Source organism: Mus caroli, unplaced genomic scaffold (assembly GCF_978045245.1).
Source record: "Mus caroli unplaced genomic scaffold, Mus_caroli_1 scaffold_3, whole genome shotgun sequence".
Lineage (NCBI taxonomy): Eukaryota > Metazoa > Chordata > Mammalia > Rodentia > Muridae > Mus > Mus caroli.
In genome coordinates this window covers 129,214,902-129,234,659 of record NW_028227258.1, presented here as the reverse complement: position 1 = coordinate 129,234,659, position 19,758 = coordinate 129,214,902, and the positions used below count along the sequence as shown (strand labels likewise).

Below are 19,758 nucleotides of genomic sequence, written 5' to 3'. Positions count from 1 at the left end.
GGTTAGCCTGTGGGCTTGTCTGGAGGACACTTTCTCCGTTAATGGGGAGGGCCCAGCCCACTGTGGGCATTATAACCTATAGGAACCTATAGGAACCTATAGTCCTCGTTTGTACAGGGAAGCAAGCCGAGGCAAGGCAGGAGACTAAGCCAGCAGTGCTCTGGGCTCAGTGGTACACTGCAACCTGAGAATTCTAAGGTGAACTAAATCCTTTCCTTCCCAAACTGCTTTTGTTTAGGTGTCTTATCAGCACAGCAACAGGAAAGTAACTAACACGCCTGGTAAAACTCAAGTGACCACATTCTTTCCTGAGTGTCCACGATTCATCTCTGATTACTGCAGTGGATGGCAGTGGATAGTTGAGAGAGCAGGAAAGTTGTGTAACCAGCAACAACTTAAATAGCACTGTTGCAATGAACATTAGATATCCACCCCCATACACACACAGAGAGACAGACAGACACACACACATATATACACATGCATTCTGTTTATTAATAGCTTAGTTACTTGTTTAGTTATACAATTATTAAAATTATCAACCAGGACCTCTTCATCAAATCCTTTTTGACTAAATTTTCTGTTTCTTTCCTTTCCTTTCCCTTTCCCTTTCCCTTTTTCCTTTCCCTTTCCCCCTTTTCCCTTTCCCTTTCCCTCTTTCATTCCCCCTCCCCCTCCCCTCCCCTCCCCTCCCCCTCCCCTCCCCCTCCCCCTCCCCCTCCCCCTCCCCCTCCCCCTCCCCCTCCCCCTCCCCCTTCCCTTCCCTTCCCTTCCCTTCCCTTCCCTTCCCTTCCCTTCCCTTCCCTTCCCTTCCCTTCCCTTCCCTTCCCTTCCCTTCCCTTCCCTTCCCTTCCCTTCCCTTCCCTTCCCTTCCCTTCCCTTCCCTTCCCTTCCCTTCCCCCCTTTTCCCTTTCCCTTTCCCTTTCCTTTCCCTTTCCCCTTCCTTTCCCTTTTCAAGTTGTCAAAAGTGATTTGTGGAAGTGATGGCATATAGATTGTTATTCTATTTTGATCTAGACATCTATTTTAATCTAGACTCCTTAGGTATCTGGATTAACCGAGCTCACTGGTTATTTCCAGACATGACAATCACAGCCATAAAGTCATTGTAAGGTGATGTTCAGGAGCATCAGGACATCTTACCACAGAAGCTCTTTGGACCCGGTTCTAGAAGAACATGATTTCCTTTCTGCCATGAGATGCCCCTTGCTTGTTCGGTCACCGTGAAACTTGACATCATCCCATTTTTCCAGTTGTGTTTGAATGTCTACTAAGGAAGAAGAAAGTGGAGGAGAAATCCCAGGACCAAGCAGACAAAAAAGGGATTGATTAAGATCGAGATTCCAGGCAAACTATACGCAGTCCATGTGTCTTAGACCCAAGGCTAAGATTTACCTTCTTAATGCACACGAGACTAAAATGAAACACATATACCTAAATAAAAACAAGACTTATTAAGATAAGATTGCTTTTACAGTTGAATCAATTAAGTAAAATTAATTTCAAGACCTAGTTTTATGAATCTATATGCATTTACCTGACACATAGATGCATGTACACAAACATGCACATGCATGCACATGTACACATAGGCATATGAACACACACACACACACACACACACACACACACACACACACACACACACACCACACCACACAGAAGCACACACATTTGCTTGATTTGTCTAGTTGCATGAACTGAGAAGCAAACTGTCCTTTCTCAGGGGGATGTGGAGTATGTAGATAAAAGTTTGAGCTCCGAAGTTAACTAGGGTTAGGTCCACATTTTCATCTCTTTCTGTTACTAGCTGTGAGATCTTGGACAAGTTAAATTTTAGAGCCTGTTTTTCACGTGTTTTAGAGTTGTAATGATGAGGTAAAACATGTAAGCAAGTGGTTCCGATTCCTGGATATTGCAAGCTGACATTGAAGAGTATTGATAGCTGTCATCACCATCTTGGACATTATCTTAGGGATGTTTTGTCTGAATGTCCCCAAGTCCCCTGATGCTCTTATTTGTCTCCCTTGTTTCTCACTTGTGTTAAACTGAGAGTTCCTAGAAAGCAAGATGTACACTTTCCTTTAATTTTAGCTCTCAGGATAAAATTGAGAATTGTCTGTCACCCATCCCAAGCTCAGTCCATTGGGAAGAACACATAAGTGAATGAATCAATACTTCTTTCCTGAAGCCGAGCTCTCATGACTACTCATCTAAGCACAAAAGATGCTATACTCTTCCCAGCTTCCCGAAAGAACTTTATCTTTCCTGCTCATATGTTCACTGTTTTAAAGTCATCTATGAACTTGCCTGTCCTATCAGCACCAACAAGACAAGGTCAAACCAGAGCTGCTGCAAACCTTTGCCTTACCTAAATTTAAGGATGATGTCTCTGGCCCTCGGAGAGCCTGTGCTCTCTGCTCAGCATCTGCACTGATGAGGTCAGAGCCATCAGCTTTCTTCTTGAGGGATGAGCTCTTTGATGAGGGCTCAGATTTCTTGGCTTTGGTTTGGGTTTGAGAGACGGGTTCACTCAGGTCAAGGAGATCCAAGCCAGTGGTCAACACTATGGGAGACAGAAGAAGGCAAGAGAAGCCATTTACTTCCTGTAGTTTTTATTATGCATTCATTTGTTTTTTTTTTTTTTTTTTTTGTGTGTGTGTGTGTGTATGTGTGTACTCATGATTCAGGGTGTGGGTGGAGACACATCTTGCTTGTGGATGTCAGAGGACAAATTTAGGTGTTGTGCTTAGGCACTGTCCACTTTGTTTTTTGAGATGAAGTCCACACTGTCCTGGAACTGGATAAGTAGATTTGTCTGGCTGGCCTTTGATCCTCAAAGATGTGCCTATCTCTGCCTTCCCAGGCCTAGGATCATACCACCATGTCCACTCTTCTTCTACTTTTCTTTCTTAAATATGGTTTCTGGGGGTGGAACCTAGAGCCTTGTCCTTACAAGCCAACCACTTCACCAGCTGACGTACCTCTCTAGCCCCAGTATTTTTTTTCCAAAGTAAGTGCATCAATTGGGCCCATGTAGCCTCTATGTTGATAGCATGGATTAAGTCAGCAGTGTGTTTGGGTCTCACTGGGAAGGGGTTTTATAACCCAGTTGATGAACAGGAGTGAGTGCTGATGCCCCAACATTTAATATGCCAATTGTAATTCCAGACAACCAGCTATAAAATGGCTACACCTTTATTTCCTAGTGGGTTGATTTCATTGTACTAAGTACTTTAGAGAAGGCAGAAATAAGAGTATGTTCCCATGCAAACCCAGGCAAGTCAGAATTAATTAGGCCAGCTTTCTGACCTATTTTTTTCTGAGTGCGGGCAACTCATATTTGGCTAGCTCTATCTGAGAACCAGAAAGCCAAAAGGAGAGATAGTTCCTCCTGCTCTTCCTCTCTTGGAGGCCAAGTGTGCAATTGGTCTGGTAGCTATCTAGGAGTCTTCCCTTAGCTTGGGAAATGCAAGAGTGGATAGTGGAGTCCCTGTGTTGACCATCCCCCCATCCCCCACAATGTACAAGCAACCACTATAGCACTTTTCCCAATTACAAGTCCCATGGATTTTCAACTTGTCCTCTGGGTGGAGATTGGGTGTGATTGACAGATCAACCCCATTCCACCTGCTTTCCACTTGGGTGTCCACTTGGCAGAGCTCCATGGAGCTCACAAGGCTAGGTTCCTTAGTCATGCAGTCTGTCCTGTACATGAGCTAGCCATCCTCAGAAGAGTCTCTGGTGTTTGAGTGAAATGGGTCCCTAACCATCATACTTCTAATGTGCCTTGAGCTAGATTTCCTGGGCAGCCTGAGCTCCAGTTGCCGAATCTGAAAATGGAGAATCAATAGTCTTATAAATGTGGGATGAAGATTAAATGATCCAATAACACAAAGCAGCAGGCTTACACTAACTATTCACTCTGTAAATGCCATTTTAGGCAGGGCAGAGGGTAGTGTAGTGGTGGGACAGTTTGCATAGCACTCACAAGCCCAGCTTGGTTTATTCCCAGCAATGTGTGTGCATGCACAAGTGTGCACTTGTGTGCATGGCGCATGCTCTCTCTCTCTCTCTCTCTCTCTCTCTCTCTCTCTCTCTCTCTCTCTCTCTCTCACACACACACACACACACACACACACACATTTTTGAGAGACCAAATGGCAACAATTCCCCAATTCCAATTCTTTCTTATTTAGTCTTTGCCAGCTTTGTTTTTCTGTTCTCTTTCAAGCCACAATCAAATCTACACACAGTGAGAAAGAACAAATGTTCTTGAGGATAAAACAAGAAGCAACAAAGGTTTTGTCTCCACGGAGGATTCTATAAAGTAAACTTATCACAAAATGGTCTGAAGGTGTCAGCTCGCCGTAGTGGAGTTTTCTTTAGAAGATGGGAGCCAGTTTCCAACAATGATCTGCTTGGAGAGAGAGGTGCTTGTGAGTCGGAACAAAGTGGGTGGCAAGAAGCTTCCAGAACTGAGTCAGTGGTGTGCTAAGCCACATTTAAGCACAGCAGGCAGCCTGAGTGATTAAATGAAATTTCTAGACACTATTGGAGTGGCAGGGAGTCTAGGCCCAATGAGACCTCTTTATGATGGAAGGAACAGCCTTTTTACCAATTGTACAAACAATGAAGAATTAGCCTTTTGCCCCTAAACTTTTCATAGAAGCAAGTTTTCTAGGAATCATGAACTTGGGTTCTTAAAGTACATTTGCTACAAAATAGTAGCCAGGGGTTTAATTTAATCTCTGTCTGCTTCTGAATGAGTGAACTGAAAATTCAAGCCAGCCAGTCATACAGTCCACTCTGAAAGCATCATGGGTCCTTTCTGTGTTTGTTCTCTGTGCCTTCATTGTTTTCTGTGTAGACGAGAAGCTGGAGCCAGACATTCATGAAGGCCCCACTTACTGCCTATTTAATGCAAGCAGTGTCTTACAGGTTGAACGGCCTTGAAGCTGGGAAGCCCTTAGGATGATAGCTTTGAAAGCAGAGATGGTTGGGGCAGACTTAGGCTTCTGGAGGAGACAGTGCATTGTTGTGTGAAGTGTCCTGTTGTCAAGGCTGATGAAGAAGGCTTATAGCTGCTCAAGCCCTTCAAAGCAGGCATGTCTGAGCCCAGAAGGGTTGCTGCTTCACTGACTGCCTTGATCCAGTTTAAAACACCCTCCTAGACACATGAAGGTTTGGGTCCCAGAACTTTTGTGTTTAAGGTAAGAGTACAGCAATCATTTGCTTTCAAGAGAGCATGTCAGAATATGCATATGTATACACATGTGAGTCAAAGTATGCATGTGCATATATATGTGAATTAGAGTATGCATGTACATATATACATGTGAGTCAGAGTGTGCATGTGTATATACACGTGAGGGCAGGACCAAGGAAATACCTCCCAAGCACGTTAGCTTTACATTTGTGGCCTTTTCTACCCAGCTCCCCGATAGTCACCACGTACAGTACACAGGTTGTGGGTCTCGTCATCTAAGTGTGCTCATAGGGACAATCCAGGAGGGTCAGAGTCTGAGAAGGGACTGTGACGATGAATCTGAGATGCAAGCTGCTTTTGATGAAGCCTAAGTCAACAATTGCAAAGTGGGAGCAAGCAAGGCAATGAACGTCTCTGACCCGAGAGGGCTGGGTTCCTGATGCCTCCAACTTCCAGAAATTTAAAATACAGAGGCACACCGTTTCACTTGCTATGTTTGTAGTGCCCTGTTTTGTAGTGCAGCAATAAGACGCTAACACAGTGGGTGTTCCCATTGAGCCTCAAATACAGGCATCCCATTTAAAACCTATTGAGACTTCAACTGAGCCTGGAGGTAGCTCTTAATATGGTAGCTCCCCTTGCCCCTTAACCCCCTGGCTATTTGGCAGTTTGTAAGGTTTGAGGCACGTTGGTAGTTTCAGAAACTGTCTTTTTTGGATAACTAAATTCCACTGGCTAACATTTCCTGACAAGTGTAGGCAATACATGTGAAAACAGTCATTTCTAATCATCTCGAGGACAGCTAAAATTGATAGGCTATGAAACCAGAAGGCTCTCCCAGGCCACTGCAAATGTATAGGAATATATATATAGAATATATATATATTCTCCTGAAAGTGCTACTTATCATGGCACCTGACTTTAATCCTAGCACTAAGTGTACAGGAAGAGGCAGATCTCTGAGTAATGGGCCAACCAGGGCCACATAGTGAGACCCCGCCAAAAGAAACAGAAAATTCTTATTTTGTTAAGTTGGTGGAAGACATACCATTATTAACACTGCATGATGGAGCATGACTTAGACATGTAACCATAGAAACTTTCAAATATATCTACCAAATAGATAAACTCTATTTAAAGAATTAAGCCAGCCTTTTCTCCTTTATTGGAATATGTCATTGATTTTACTCTTCAGGGTTTTCCTCTTCTATTTCCATTTGTACCTGTAAATGCTGTAAATGCACACACTGCATGTGTGTATGTGTTGTCTATGTATGCTCTGCATGTGTGTGTGTGTGTGTGTGTGTGGTGTATGCCTGCTCTGCATGGGGGCGTATGTGGACATTCTAGGTTAATACCAGGAATAACCTCTAATTGCTCATCTTCCTTATTAATTGAGGAAGGCCCTCTGAGACCCAGAGATTGCCAGCACACTGGGTCCTTCTAGCCTGTTCTGGAGACCCTGTTTCATCTGAATTACAGGCCAATGCCTGAGGGATCTGGACTCTGGCTTTCACACTAGGTTGCCTGGCAACTTTAACAGCGGAGCCATATTTCCAGCCCCTGCTTCCCAGATTTCTAAGTTTTTCTGAGACATGTCATTAGCTTCATGGCCAGGTGAGTTTCATAAGAATGATGCTAATATAGTTAAGATATTTTATTATGTAGCTTATGTATGGAAGTTCCAAACATAGGTATATTAACTCCAAGTGAAACAGAAAGATAAAAAATTATAAACTATGAAAAATGTTCCTTCCAAAGTAACTGTTGGTTTAATGACTCAATGTCTTGCTATTATGTGGCCCCAAAAATCATCGCAAAGGCCTCATTTTCTTCTTGAATTTTGACAAAGAGTCTGCCCTGTGTTTTAACATATGTCAATGTTAATAAATTATACAACAAGATTTGCAAATTTTGTCACACTATATGTATGACAATCATTTAAAATATCCATTGTAAGCTTTGTGCAGTGGCAGTATCGTAGCCAATGAGGTTTATCTGAGGCGTAATTATTGCTAATTAAAATATCCGTTGTTCAGTGGCTTTCAGGACATTTATTATTATCAGTCTGCATATAATATTGATGTACCTGCTTTTTAAAGAAATCAAGGATTTTGCTTGGTCTTGTGCAGCTGTCTATAATTTTAGGTACTTGGGAAATAGGAGAATCACAATTTTTCTAGGATACAGAATGAGTTCAAGGCCAGCCTGGACAATTTAGTGAAAATGTGTTTCAAAAATTGGAAAAAAATTGGGGAGCAGGGTGGGGGAAGGGTAGAGGGGGCTTTGGGGATAGCATTTGAAATGTAAATGAAGAAAATATCTAATTAAAAAAATCGAAAAAAAAAAACCCGGCTATGAATACTTAGCATGTAGGAGACCCTGGGTTCAATTTGCAACACACCAAAAAAAAAAAAAAAAAAAAAAAAAGAAAGAAAGAAAAAAGAAAGAAAAAAATCAATCATGGATACATAATTATTTTCTCTTACTAAGCAATAAAAATATATTCTTTAAAAATTTGTTAGAAAAAAATTCATCATGTTGGAAAAATATTTCTTACATTGTTTACTCTGCATTGATTTTTATAAGAACTATACTCGTTAGGGATTAAAAAATGTAGTGATTTTTGCCTTGAGCTATAGTTCTGAGCTTGTAAAACAATGTGTCCAACACAGTATGATTGGAAATCACTGTAGGGCATAAAAGATTCATAATATTATGTTATGGATTGAATGGGGTTCCACCCCCTTGTTCCTAGGTAGAAGCCCCCATACTTCAGAAGGTGACCTTATTGGAAATATGTCTAAAGATGAAGCTGTCTTGGAGAAGGCCAGGACGCTGTTCCAGGATAACAGATATCCTCATGCAAAGGGGAAATTTGGATACAGGTAGGTGTGCAGACAGATACAATATGGTCTGCACACAGACAAAATACCATATGAAAAGTGGAGTCATACCCTTGTTACAACCAAAGGACAAATAGAAAGGACTGGAGTGTCCTGGAACGACGTTTTCCCAAGAACCTGCAGGGAAGTGTCTGGCCAACACCTTGATTTGATGTTGAGAGGATTGCTACTTTGTCATCTGTTGTCTCAGTTGTGGCGGGTTGGTGACCCTTCCCCACCCCTGCCTTCTGTTCCCATTCCCCAGGGCTGGGATTACAAGCTTCCACGTCCACTTTTTAGTTTTTTATAACAGGACTTTTGGGATTGAACTCAGGTTCTTCTGTTTTTGCAGCCAGTGTTTCCTGGCTGAGCCACTTCCCAGCCCTCAGGGCGGGGCTGCTCCAAAATGGCTTCGTTTCTTCATCAGTGGGAACTGAAGGTGAGGGTGAGCTCCCTTAGTCCCCTGACCCTTGTGGGATTGCCTGCAGTTGAGAGACACAGGCTCTGTACTTTCTGAGATAGCCCTGCAGTTTCACAGGGCTGAGCCCCAGCTTCAGAGGTTAGGACTAATCAGATCTGTTAGACTGAATTCACTCAATGTCCTGCTTCGAATGCCGCAAGCACTGTTCAGTGTTCCTGAGCACTCCAAGTGACAGCTGGATTTAGAAAGCAATCACCTGAGTGTGACATTAAGCAATAAAGAGGGAGGTGTCAAGAAGCTGTCCCCTGATATCAATCAGGATGACCTCCCTGGCTAGAGTTTGCCACTGTCAACACATCCCTGGATGGAGTCATTCATCTTCTCAAGTAGTTTCCGAGGTAAGAATCGTCTGTTATTAGATAAGGAAACCGAGGCTCAGCTACTGTTACCAGATAGATGGGGGAAGGCAGACGCTGGCCCCAGATGCAGAGCTGGGATGAGCACACATGAGTTTTCATCTCCCAGACCTTCAGAGCATCTACCTCTGCTGCCACCATCTGCCATGTGCTCTCTTTCTGTAGTGTTTTAGCAGTCTGAAAAAACATCACTTTTTTTTTCCTGTCTGATTTTATTCACTTGATTCTAGATAGTGAAAAAGTAAGTTGCCTGCCAGTGGAGTTCACCGTGGAAACGTGGGACTACTTTAAGAAGAAAGGCAGAGATCATGTTGATTGGCACCACCCATTCATTATAATCTCTGGTTTTCTACTCTTAAACACCACCCCTTTCTTATTATTTGAAGAGCACATCTTTGAACATGAATGTTGGCCCAGTGAGGTAGATTCAGAAAGGAGGCAAGTTGGAGAACTGTAGATCTGGCCAGTGGCAGGCAGCACTCTTTCCTCACATTGACGAATGCTCATTTCTACATGTGCCAAGCACTGAGCAGATGAGGGTATTCTATTGAGAATGTTTAATTCCAGGAAGTGTATGTGTGAATTGGAATGTTCAGATAATTTACATGAGCGATCAAGGAACACATTTAAAATGCTCTACGCTATTCCGTGTCTGTTGGGTATTTTAATTACCATTTAACGTGACTCAAAAAAAGATCACATTTTTATTTTGTTGGACTTGTGTTTCACAAAATATTTGCAAAAATAATTGGACCGTCAAGCTGAATTTGCAAAATCTAGCTCTGATATAGCAGCTCTCCTTGGAATATGGTGGATTCTGGAATACAGAGAGGTAAATGCAGAAGTGTATGTACCAGAACTTAAGTGAGAACAACAGCATGTTTAAGGCCTGCAAAACTGTATAGTTTCTTAGTATATCAAAAGTCATGTATTAATTTATGCTGAATTGTATACAGCCCAAAGTCACTTGGTTACAAACATTATCCCCCACTTAAAATGCCTAAAGGAGGGAGGGGCTGGTGAGATGGCTCAGCAGTAAAGGTGTTTGCTGCCCATCTTTACAACCTGAGTTCAATCACTGGGACCCATTTTGTGGAAAGGAACCATTTCTCATGAGCTGTCCTTCGACCTCCAGGTATATTTCAATATGCAAATGTCCACACCTACAAATCAATAAATATAGCAACCCTTCCCCTGCTTTAGTAAGATTCCTGGAGGAAAAGTATTTGCATGTGAGGGTAAATGCACTCCACTTGAGCATAGTCAGAAATGAATTACCGGCTGTGTTGGATGTCACTGGTTTTGCAATGGCCTCAGATTTGGTTTCGCAGAGGAAGTCGTCGATGGAGGGGCTCAGGAGGGGTCTGCTCTCTTGTTGCTCATTCACCAGCTGAGAACAAATGGACACGGGTGTCAAAGGGCTTCTCTGTTGAACTGCGGAAGCTTGTAAATGAAAACGCAGCCTTGCAACACAAGGGGACAAGCAAGCCTACTGAAATAAACACAAACATAAATAATGGGGTAGGGCCATAGAGAAAACAAAACATTACCATGGGGAAGGAATGAGCCTTCAGCACTGTTAACATAGTTTTGATGCAGCCAACTTCAGTGTTAAAGCTTAAGCCTGTTTCTTTCCCTCCGGGCGTGGCTTTACAAGTATCTAATTTCAACACAGCGAGAAAAGACACCTGTTCTACCACAGTTGCCATGGGCTAACGCCACTCTATATTTGGACTGAAAGTTCTAGAAAGAGTTGGAACAGTGGCTTCAGACTGCATGGTGATGGGTTCTCACGAGGACTGGCTGCTTGATGTCTATGGGTGAGATGTATACACACAGTTGTTTGGATGAACATGATTGATTTTTTTCCCTTTCTTAATAGCTCAAGGTGCCTAGAACAAACCCCCTCATTTCCTTAGAATGGTTTTGTAGGACAGAAACAATTTTATTTGAGAGAAAAAATATTGTTATATTATCTGTCTAGGCATCTAGTAGGTGTTTGTGAAAACCTTTAGTCTGTTGGAAGAGAGTCCTGTATGTGTAATCCTATGCTGCCACTAGTTCATTCTATGACTTAATAACCTTTCAATTAGACTTGAGATTCTGAGAGCTTGCTTCAGGGGATCTCTGATCGCTGCGAGTGAGCAGCTTTTACGTTAGTTCTTGTGCTTCATTTTGAGCCCATGTTTTCTATGGCTAAGAGAGAAAAGAACTTGGGAGTCTCGGTTTTCTGGGAGACAGTATAGAGGTTTGATTCTACTTGTCAAGAAAAGATGTGCCTCAAAGCATCTAGAATTTTAATAATTAACCTGCCGAGGTTCCAAGTATTTTAGAACACCTTGCATTATCAGGCCATTGTTCCTCTGGCTCAGGGTGAATAAAGTGGGCCACAGTCATCAGATAGGACATCCAAGCACACCATTGTTACTTCAATGCACCAAACCTCACACCTCCACTAGCGCTTCCTATAGAGAATTAAACATGTGATCCTCATGTATATTTGTGGCTACTATTGAGGGATATCACAGAGGTTACCCCTTTTCAGTGTTTCAGTTAATGGTGTTACCTGTTCTTCAGTTATTTTTAGTTTTAATGTTACTACATACAAAGACACGTTTCACTGGAAATCACATTGTTTAAGGTGGCTGTGGGTTTTAACCATTTTAATTTGTTTATTTTAAAGGATATTACTTTAGCCTATGAACACAATTCTGGTCCCTTTGCTTTTTGTTCCCATTCCCCTTGGCTATCACCCATGCTTATTATTGTGAAACAGTTTTAAGTGTTGAGGGTCTATGAGCTCATTGTAGTTTCTGGGTAAGGCATTTGAATTTTTAAAAATGCCTTGGACAACTCAAGTTTAGGAATTAGCTGGAATAGTTTCTGGCATAAAAGTCCATTTTATGATCTTAAACTGTACTTTGAAATCATTGGTGAGGCATAAATAAACCAGAAAATGACAAAATTGCTAAGACACAGTGATTCTGTGTTTGGGTCAGCTTCTCATACAGCAGTCTGGGTATAAGTGTTATGCAGGGGACAGTGTCTAGGACCCAGACGTCATGCTGAGTGTCCTGATGCCATTTGTTCCCCCGCTCAGTGTTTAATGAAATGAATCTTTCCTGTGGATGCCACAGAGTCAAGACTTACGGAGGCTGCAGGTCACCATTGAACATAGCACCACACGGTACGCTGCAGTGTTTCTCTAACAGAGCTGCATCACTAAGCAGCATGCTGTGATTGCCAGCCATGGCCCTACTTCTCCCTGACCTTTCAGCTCATGTGTATAAGACGCAACACATCCGTCACTTTAAAAGAGTGAATCTCCCAATTCTTTGACAATCACAACTTTTTAAGGAAAGTTTAATTTCACGAACAGATATCTATATGTAACTAAATTCTCTTTGTGCTGGTTTAAAAAAAAAACATGACTTGAGTATTTCTTCACTGTAGCATTTTAGTTCACAGAAGAATTTTGATACTGTTTGGTCTTGAAATGTCAAGGAAACATAAGGGGCTGACTTAGGAATGGGACCTTTATCTAAACACCAAGTTCACTTTTGTGTCACACACACCTTGCACACATGCCTGGAGGTAAGTTTATGTGATAGGTGTTGTGTGTCTGCCTATATTGCGGCTGAGACCTGCTGTTTTAACTCAGAGATTCTACTTGTAGCTTCATATTGAAGCATGATTACTTGTGGATCTTAGAGAATTTTCAGACTTTAGATTTTCAGAGTAGGAATTCTCAAGCTGTACCACTTTTAATATAGATAAATACAAGTTATATTTCATGAACTATTTTCTGGTACTCCCCTTTCCAAAACAGTGATGAGCAATAAATTTATGCCTGAATCCTGATTCTGTGCTCATGGCATGCAGAATAGTCCTGAGTCTCTACAGTTTAGAATATCGGGATCTTCAACTTCTGTAGATAATTTCTTAAGCTGAAAAATCATCCTATTTATTTGATGAATCCCAGAAAAAACATTGTTTATATCAACATGTAAATGGAAAGACAAGGACAAGGGAAAGGCACTACTGAATAAGAGCCCCCTTGAGGCAAGCATGCTTGTCAAAGGCAATAGAATTTTGTTGTTGTTGCTGAGTCGCTTATTCAAATTTCAGATGGGTTTACCAGAGGAAGAACCAATGGCCACCTGGGTTCACTCAGTACAGGAAGAAAGGGAACCAGGAGATGCTGGCTCAGAAGGATTCCTGAAAACCCAGCTCAGAGTCATGGCTATCCAGTCTTCTAGACCCTGTGTCTGCAGGCCGGTGCCTCTTCAATGTTCAGTGTCCAGTGACCACTGCTGACTCCAGGATTGATGGAAACACCGTGACAGTCACCTCATATCATTATGGCAATCTTGGGGTTTTGCTCCACAGACACAAAACAAGAAGGCACAATGAACAGCTTTTAGAGTTAGCGTTTTCCAGGCTGGATCAGTGTGGCGGTGCTCTGGCTGAAGCGGGGTGGTGCTGGGGAGTTCCATGTGAAGATGATGAAAGGTCAGATGACAGAGAGCATGGAACAGCCATTAAAATGGTCAGAAAGAGTTTGGGCTTTGATGAAGATGTAGAAGATGAGGTAAGAGATCATGAAGACAAAGGAAGATTCTCTTACAGAGTCTGAGCATAGACGCAACTGCAGCTTATACTTATTTATATCCTCCACAGCTTCCAGTGGGGAATTTTCATGAAAAAGTTGTTCAAAAATGGCTGACAAATGAGACAATGGCTCTGCAAGAACGTAACACACACACACATGTGTATCTCTCATAGTCCAAGTGAATTGTATCTCCAGTTTATGGACTTAGCATGGTTTTAGTCTCAGAAGTGCCATTTTTAAGTGTTTAGACTGGGTCAGCTTTCCCCATACCTTCTTCTCTTTCTTACACAAGAAGATGGTTTTTCTTGTGATTTAAGAATAAATAAATCTTTTAGGTCATAGAGGAAATGCTCAAATTGAATGGGATCTAAAACAATCCCTCTAATCTTTACTTTCAAATTGTATGCTATGGATTCTTTCCTTACTCATCAGCAGGAGAAGGTTTATTGACTTTTAGATTTACTTCATTTCATTTGAAAACACTTTATCATTTTCCCTCATTTAAATCTTAGGGTACAAAGCACATTGGAGCTATTACAATGTGACACAAAGGTTTCTAATTCTTTGTGAATAACTGAGTCAAGTCTTTGTAATTTTGATAATCAGATTATTAGATTAACCAGATTATCACAGGTGAGTTTAGATGGGCCATTTCCTTAGGAGTGAGGATTTTGTCTTGTTCTGTTCACATCTTTATGTTTCCATTTTCATTGATCTATGGTCTCTTCTCAGTGTTTGTATCAGTTCAGAGGTCATGGGGGATGTAGCTCAGTAACAGAACATGTGCTTAGCACGTGCAAGGCTCTGGTTTCAATTCCAAGCACATATGCAAATAGGCCCCATGTTAGTAATGGATGCTTACTTCTTTTGCAGGAGTCCTTACAATGGGTACACCTCAACCTTCTTCAGCGCAGGGCAGTGAGTACCTTTTTGGAGTTATCTCCATATTTATGCTTATGTGGTACCACCATCTTAGTTTTAATGTATTCCTTCTCATTGAACTACAACTGCTATGAGATTAGAGATTTTATTAAAAAGCTTTTGTGCATGGTATAGTAGTGGTTTAATAAATGTGTACCTATTTTAATGAAGTTAATTGGCTTGCTGTACAACAGGATGGTCATGTAGGCATCGTGGACTTCATACTGAATTTGAGTGACCCATGAAGAGATCAGTAGCCTTTCTAAATGCTTCAAGAACTCCCTAGAAAGCCTTAACTTAGATATTTAGATCCATTTCCTTCCAGAGTTGTGTCTTCTAAATGGGGAAGATGCTGATATCTAAGAAACATTTTGTAATGCTACCAAGACTGATAGTAATGCCAAGAATTAACATCTGAAGCAGTGGACACTCAGGCTATGCTGGCCCAGCACCATCACCACTGGGAAGAAGGCCATGGACATAGGTGAACGGGAGGGCAAAGCCACCTCAAGACATTATCTTCACATCTGATTCTAAGTCAGAAACCTGAATCTGGAGAATTTGAAGGAAAATATGTCAGCAGACACAGAAACTGGGGCTGCTATGGAAGAAGAGGGTAGGTAGAGATATTTATGAAGGGCTTTCTTGTAAATCAGGATCCAAAGGACAATTGAGCTGTTTTATTTTATTGGTAATCAAATATTCAGTTAGACAATTTCAACTGAGTTGTGGCCTATTAAGATTGGTCAGTTGATATGGCCAATAGATGTTGCCACACAGATGCAGGAAGCTCTACCCAGCTCTGATGGATTACTGTCTTAAAACTTTATTTGAAAATACCCTGAGTTGCATTTTTTTTTACCTCCTCTAGTTTTAGTGTTTAAAAATTACATTTTATTATGTGATCCATTTGAACCAAATTATAAGGCAATATTTTGCTTAGAAATATTTTGTTTATTTTGGGGGGATTATAATATAATTCTATCATTTCCCTCTCTCAATTTTTCCTTCAAAACCCTCTTTCAAAATCATGGCCATGTTGGAAAATATTTTACTTTTTTTTGTTTGCTTTTTTCGAGACAGAGTTTCTCTGTGTAGCCCTGGCTGTCCTGGAACTCACTTTAAAGACCAGGCAGGCCTTGAACTCAGAAATCCACCTGCCTCTGCCTCCCAAGTGCTGGGATTAAAGGCATGCGCCACCACTGCCCGGCTAATATTTTACTTTTAAGTAAATTCTGTTGCTTACTTTATGACTAAAATTTAACTTTATTATCGTTGAATAAATCTTTTACTTAGATGTTTTATTAAAAGAAATAGAGTGAAATGTTTGGGTTACGATATTACTAAACATTGACAACAAAGCAAAATGCATGTCAGATAATCAAACAGTATACAATTCATTAATTCACGGAAACACTGCTGGTTTCTCTTAAGGTGAATATTGTGCTCTGTTAATTAAGCATTTCAACACTTAAAGAATAATTTTTAAGGTTAAAACAATAAAGCTAGTGTGCTGTCCAGTTTTAATTGTCAACTCCAAAACACCTAGAAATACCTGGGAAGAGGGTCTTAATAAGAGATTATTTAGATCAGGTTGGCTTGTGAGCATGTCAGTGTGGGATTGTCTTGATTGTTAACTAAGGTGCCAACACACAACCTACTGTGGGTGGTGCCATTCCCTAAAGAGGGATACTGAATAGTAATAGGAGAAGGCTAGTTAAGAGTGAGAATCAAGAATGCATGTATCTTCTTTTTCTTCTTAACTGTGGATGTGGTGCTGTAGCTTTCTGCCATGACTTCCCTACGGTAATTGATTGCAACCTGGAATGAAAAGCCAGATAATCTTTTCTCTCTCAGGTTGCTTTTTATGAGGATATTCGTCAAAACAGAAATAAAACCAGGGCAGCTATAAATTGGAAACAACTTATTAATAATCTCAAGTTTGTAACATTGACATAAATTAAACATCCCTTAGATAGTCTAAGTTTAGACCCATGCCTACTGTGATACCTGAGGGCATTAGGTCCCTGTGTACTAACTGACCAGGTCCCAGATCCATTGCTATGTTAGTTCTTCTTATCATGGTCAAACATCCTCCAAATCCTTGACTTGATCTAAAGATCGGTCCATCAGGCTTTCTCCAGGAAGGACAGTTAGGTGGATAAAATTAACCCATTTGTGGAGAAAGGAGCTGATAATATCATTCCACAGTTGGGCAGTCTTATTTCTAGGGAAGGGAAGTACACATCATTAAGGCAATCATTTTAAGTTGATGATAGAAACCCAAGTGAGGCTATGTTTAGTGACCTTAAGAATGTTTTCCCAGCCAAGGGCATTGCTCTTTCTCCCTTTATCATACACAGGGAAATTAAATTCCTACTGAGTGTAGGACGTGAGAACAGAAAGAACACACAGGCAGAGGAGGAAGAAAAAAGGCCCTTTAGGCAGAAGAGATGTGAAACTCAGTTCTAAGACGCCATACTCTGTAGGAAAAAGGAGCTGGGAATACCTTGATTTAAAAAAACAAACAAACCAGGAAACCAAATTTGTCAAAATGAAACTTTCTCAAGTTTCCTTCTGAGAGGAATGTATTCACTAAGGCTGTGTGTGTTAGCCTTGTACAAAGGAACCCTCATTTTCAATGGGATAATCTTTGGGTACATGGGTACATAAAATTGGTTTGGTTATAGTATTACAATTTAGAGCAGTGATGTTTAATATAAACAATAAGAACCTTACACTATAATAATCTTCAGTGCTCATTAACAATTAAAAATAATTTCAATAACAATTTAATTTAGCATATCCAAAATATTTCAACATGTGATCAATAAAAATTATTAATGTGATAGTTTTCACATTTTCAAGTTAGCCCTTCAAAGCTATTTTGCTTCTTAAAAATTTTGCAGCATGTCTCAAATGCCAGAAACCAGAAGTGCTCAGGGGTTAGGGGCCACAGTGCTGGACAGCACAGGATTTATGCATCAGGACTAGAAGATTTTCCCTAAAGATTTGGCAATGTATGTATTTTTCCTTCAAACCTTTCACCAATGCATGTCTCTTACAAACTACTTGAGTTAGAATTACTTTATGACAGCATCAGCTTAAACTTGTTTGTTTCTATAGAATTAGTAATAACACTTTCCGGGGTCTAGGCTTTGAATGCAGTCATCTGGCTAACTCTCCCGCTTTGTTCTATCTACTGAAGATGCTTCCATTGGAGAATGGCTAGCTATATCCATCTAAAAGTTCTAAAACAAATTATTATAATCACAGTCTTAAAATGCTGATATACTGTGGTGCTGAGTAAATGTTACTAAACAAGGTGATGCAATACAGTGGTGTATTCTGTATTTATCTTTTATGATTACCCCAAGAGGATAGCAATTGGCTTCAGACGTATCTGGCATCTATGACATGACAGCTGGCGTCGATAAACCAGAGATGAAGATGAGTCCTTGTACTCTGCAACATGTAGTATCATGCCATCGGGGACTTTACAAGCGACACTGGGACAAACATGTCAAGACACTGGGACATTCACACAGGTTAACAAATGTGACATGGCAGACGAACTGGATGCTGTGGTTGCCATGGGAAGTACTCACTTTTTCAGCTCACTCTGCTTCTGTATGGCTTGTGCATGCCACTGGGGCACACCAGGGGAAAAGCCACTTGTGTGTCATGTAAAAGACATTATCAGCTAAGAAAACTACATTGGGTTGAGAAATTATTCTATCACAGCTGCCACTGAGTTATCATTACATCAAGTGCATCACATTTTATGAATCAGAAGTCTGCCTGCTGATTCATAAGCTGGCCAGTGTGCAATAAGAATACGAAGCATCAAGGAAAGCATCCCACAATCTTCATGCAGTAAAGTCGTAATCAGTGTCTCAGAAACAATCAACACGACACTGGACAGAGATTTCAAAGGAACCGGGCACACACAAATATTTTGAATGGGAGAGGGTGATGGTATTCATGATTTCTTCTCTAACTTAAAAAAAAATCATTGTGCATGAAATCTTAAATTCAAGCTTAGACTATAATGACAATATCATACATGTAGGAATGATTACTGGGACATAACAGCAAAATATAAGGCCTCAGAGTCAATTGGAGCCTGTCTTAATTGTGCTATCCCAAGGTGCACAAGAGCCAACACTGGCATAGCTGTGTGGCTCATCACCTGCCAGGAATGCCAAGCGCTCACCTGCCAATCATTCACAGAGGTATTGTGGGCTGGATATTTTCAAATGTTATTCACAAAGGCCTGACTCTGATGGGCTGGTGATCATTGTAAAATGGTTTATACTTCCTTATGTCAACTCAGTAAAGGATTGATTACCCGGAAGAAGAGGCATCTTCTCTTTATGGACAACAACAAACCCACCCTCGCAACATAACATTTATTCCCCAATCCTAGAAATCTTTAATAACTTAAAAATTTATTCAATTTTGGTGTTACATAATTTTCATTACTTACAACGTGGCATTTAGAATAAAATAAAACCACACATGTTGGCAGCAGCTGGGGACCAGATCTGCTGATATTCTGAAAATAAGCCGCCATAATTTAGCATCTGACAGAAATGCGCTTCATGAGGGCTGTAAATGGCCATTTCTCTAATTCTAGGCGTGTGTGTAATCGGAATAGAATCACAGCATTTACAAATGCGTTATGGAAGAAATGAAATGTTTAACATAACAACCTAATCTAAATTATAAGATAAATGCAAGAAAAATATTTTTCATCTCAGAATTTAAAACTGAGAATTGCACAGGGTGGCAATGAGTTGTGCTATAGATATTTATGGAGACTTTTACAGGGTGTTTCAGGAGTCCCTGGGCATGTGCAGGATCAGTTTCAGCATGCCTTCAAAGACAAATAGACTTCTTCCTATGTGTGTTACAATAAAGGCTGAAAATGGCCCTTTCATGCTCAAAATAGAGATGGTGTTTCCTCATCAAGGCCACCAAGTGTGGAGGGGAGCAGAGAGCCATTTTCTGCATGGAGATTTGGGGACTTCCGGCTCATCCCTGTAACGCAGTTATCAACATAAATATGTATAGACAAGTGTGTAGTATGCAAAGTCACAACAGAAATATATTTAACAATTAAGAAAATTTAGATCATCTACTGGTAAACTGACATATGTATATAATATGACTGGATTTATTCAGGAATTCAATTTTTTTTGCTTGTTATTGGTATTTCTCAAAGTTAACAAGACTCCTTTTAAAGAAGTAGAGTGTACAGATATTTTCTTAATTTTTAAAACTAATGTTGA

The 19,758-nt window shown here is 40.7% G+C and overlaps 1 protein-coding gene and 1 pseudogene across 12 annotated transcripts in view; one reads left to right on the top strand and one right to left on the bottom strand.

Moving 5' to 3' along the window:
• Pex5l (peroxisomal biogenesis factor 5 like) overlaps positions 1-19,758 on the bottom strand; it is a 198,765-nt gene that overhangs the window by 54,436 nt on the left and 124,571 nt on the right. For 9 of the 12 annotated variants that reach the window (XM_029475056.2, XM_029475058.2, XM_085835966.1 and 6 more), the window contains 3 exons: positions 10,210-10,321; positions 2,372-2,566; positions 1,144-1,270 (listed from right to left, as the gene is read on the bottom strand). In XM_029475056.2, the coding sequence (XP_029330916.1) occupies positions 1,144-1,270; positions 2,372-2,566; positions 10,210-10,321 (434 nt within the window). The remainder of the gene's footprint in view (positions 1-1,143; positions 1,271-2,371; positions 2,567-10,209; positions 10,322-19,758) is intronic. The other 3 variants (XM_085835964.1, XM_021157183.3, XM_021157187.3) reach the window with 1 other exon arrangement.
• Positions 7,168-7,323, top strand: LOC115030825 (U4 spliceosomal RNA; annotated as a pseudogene).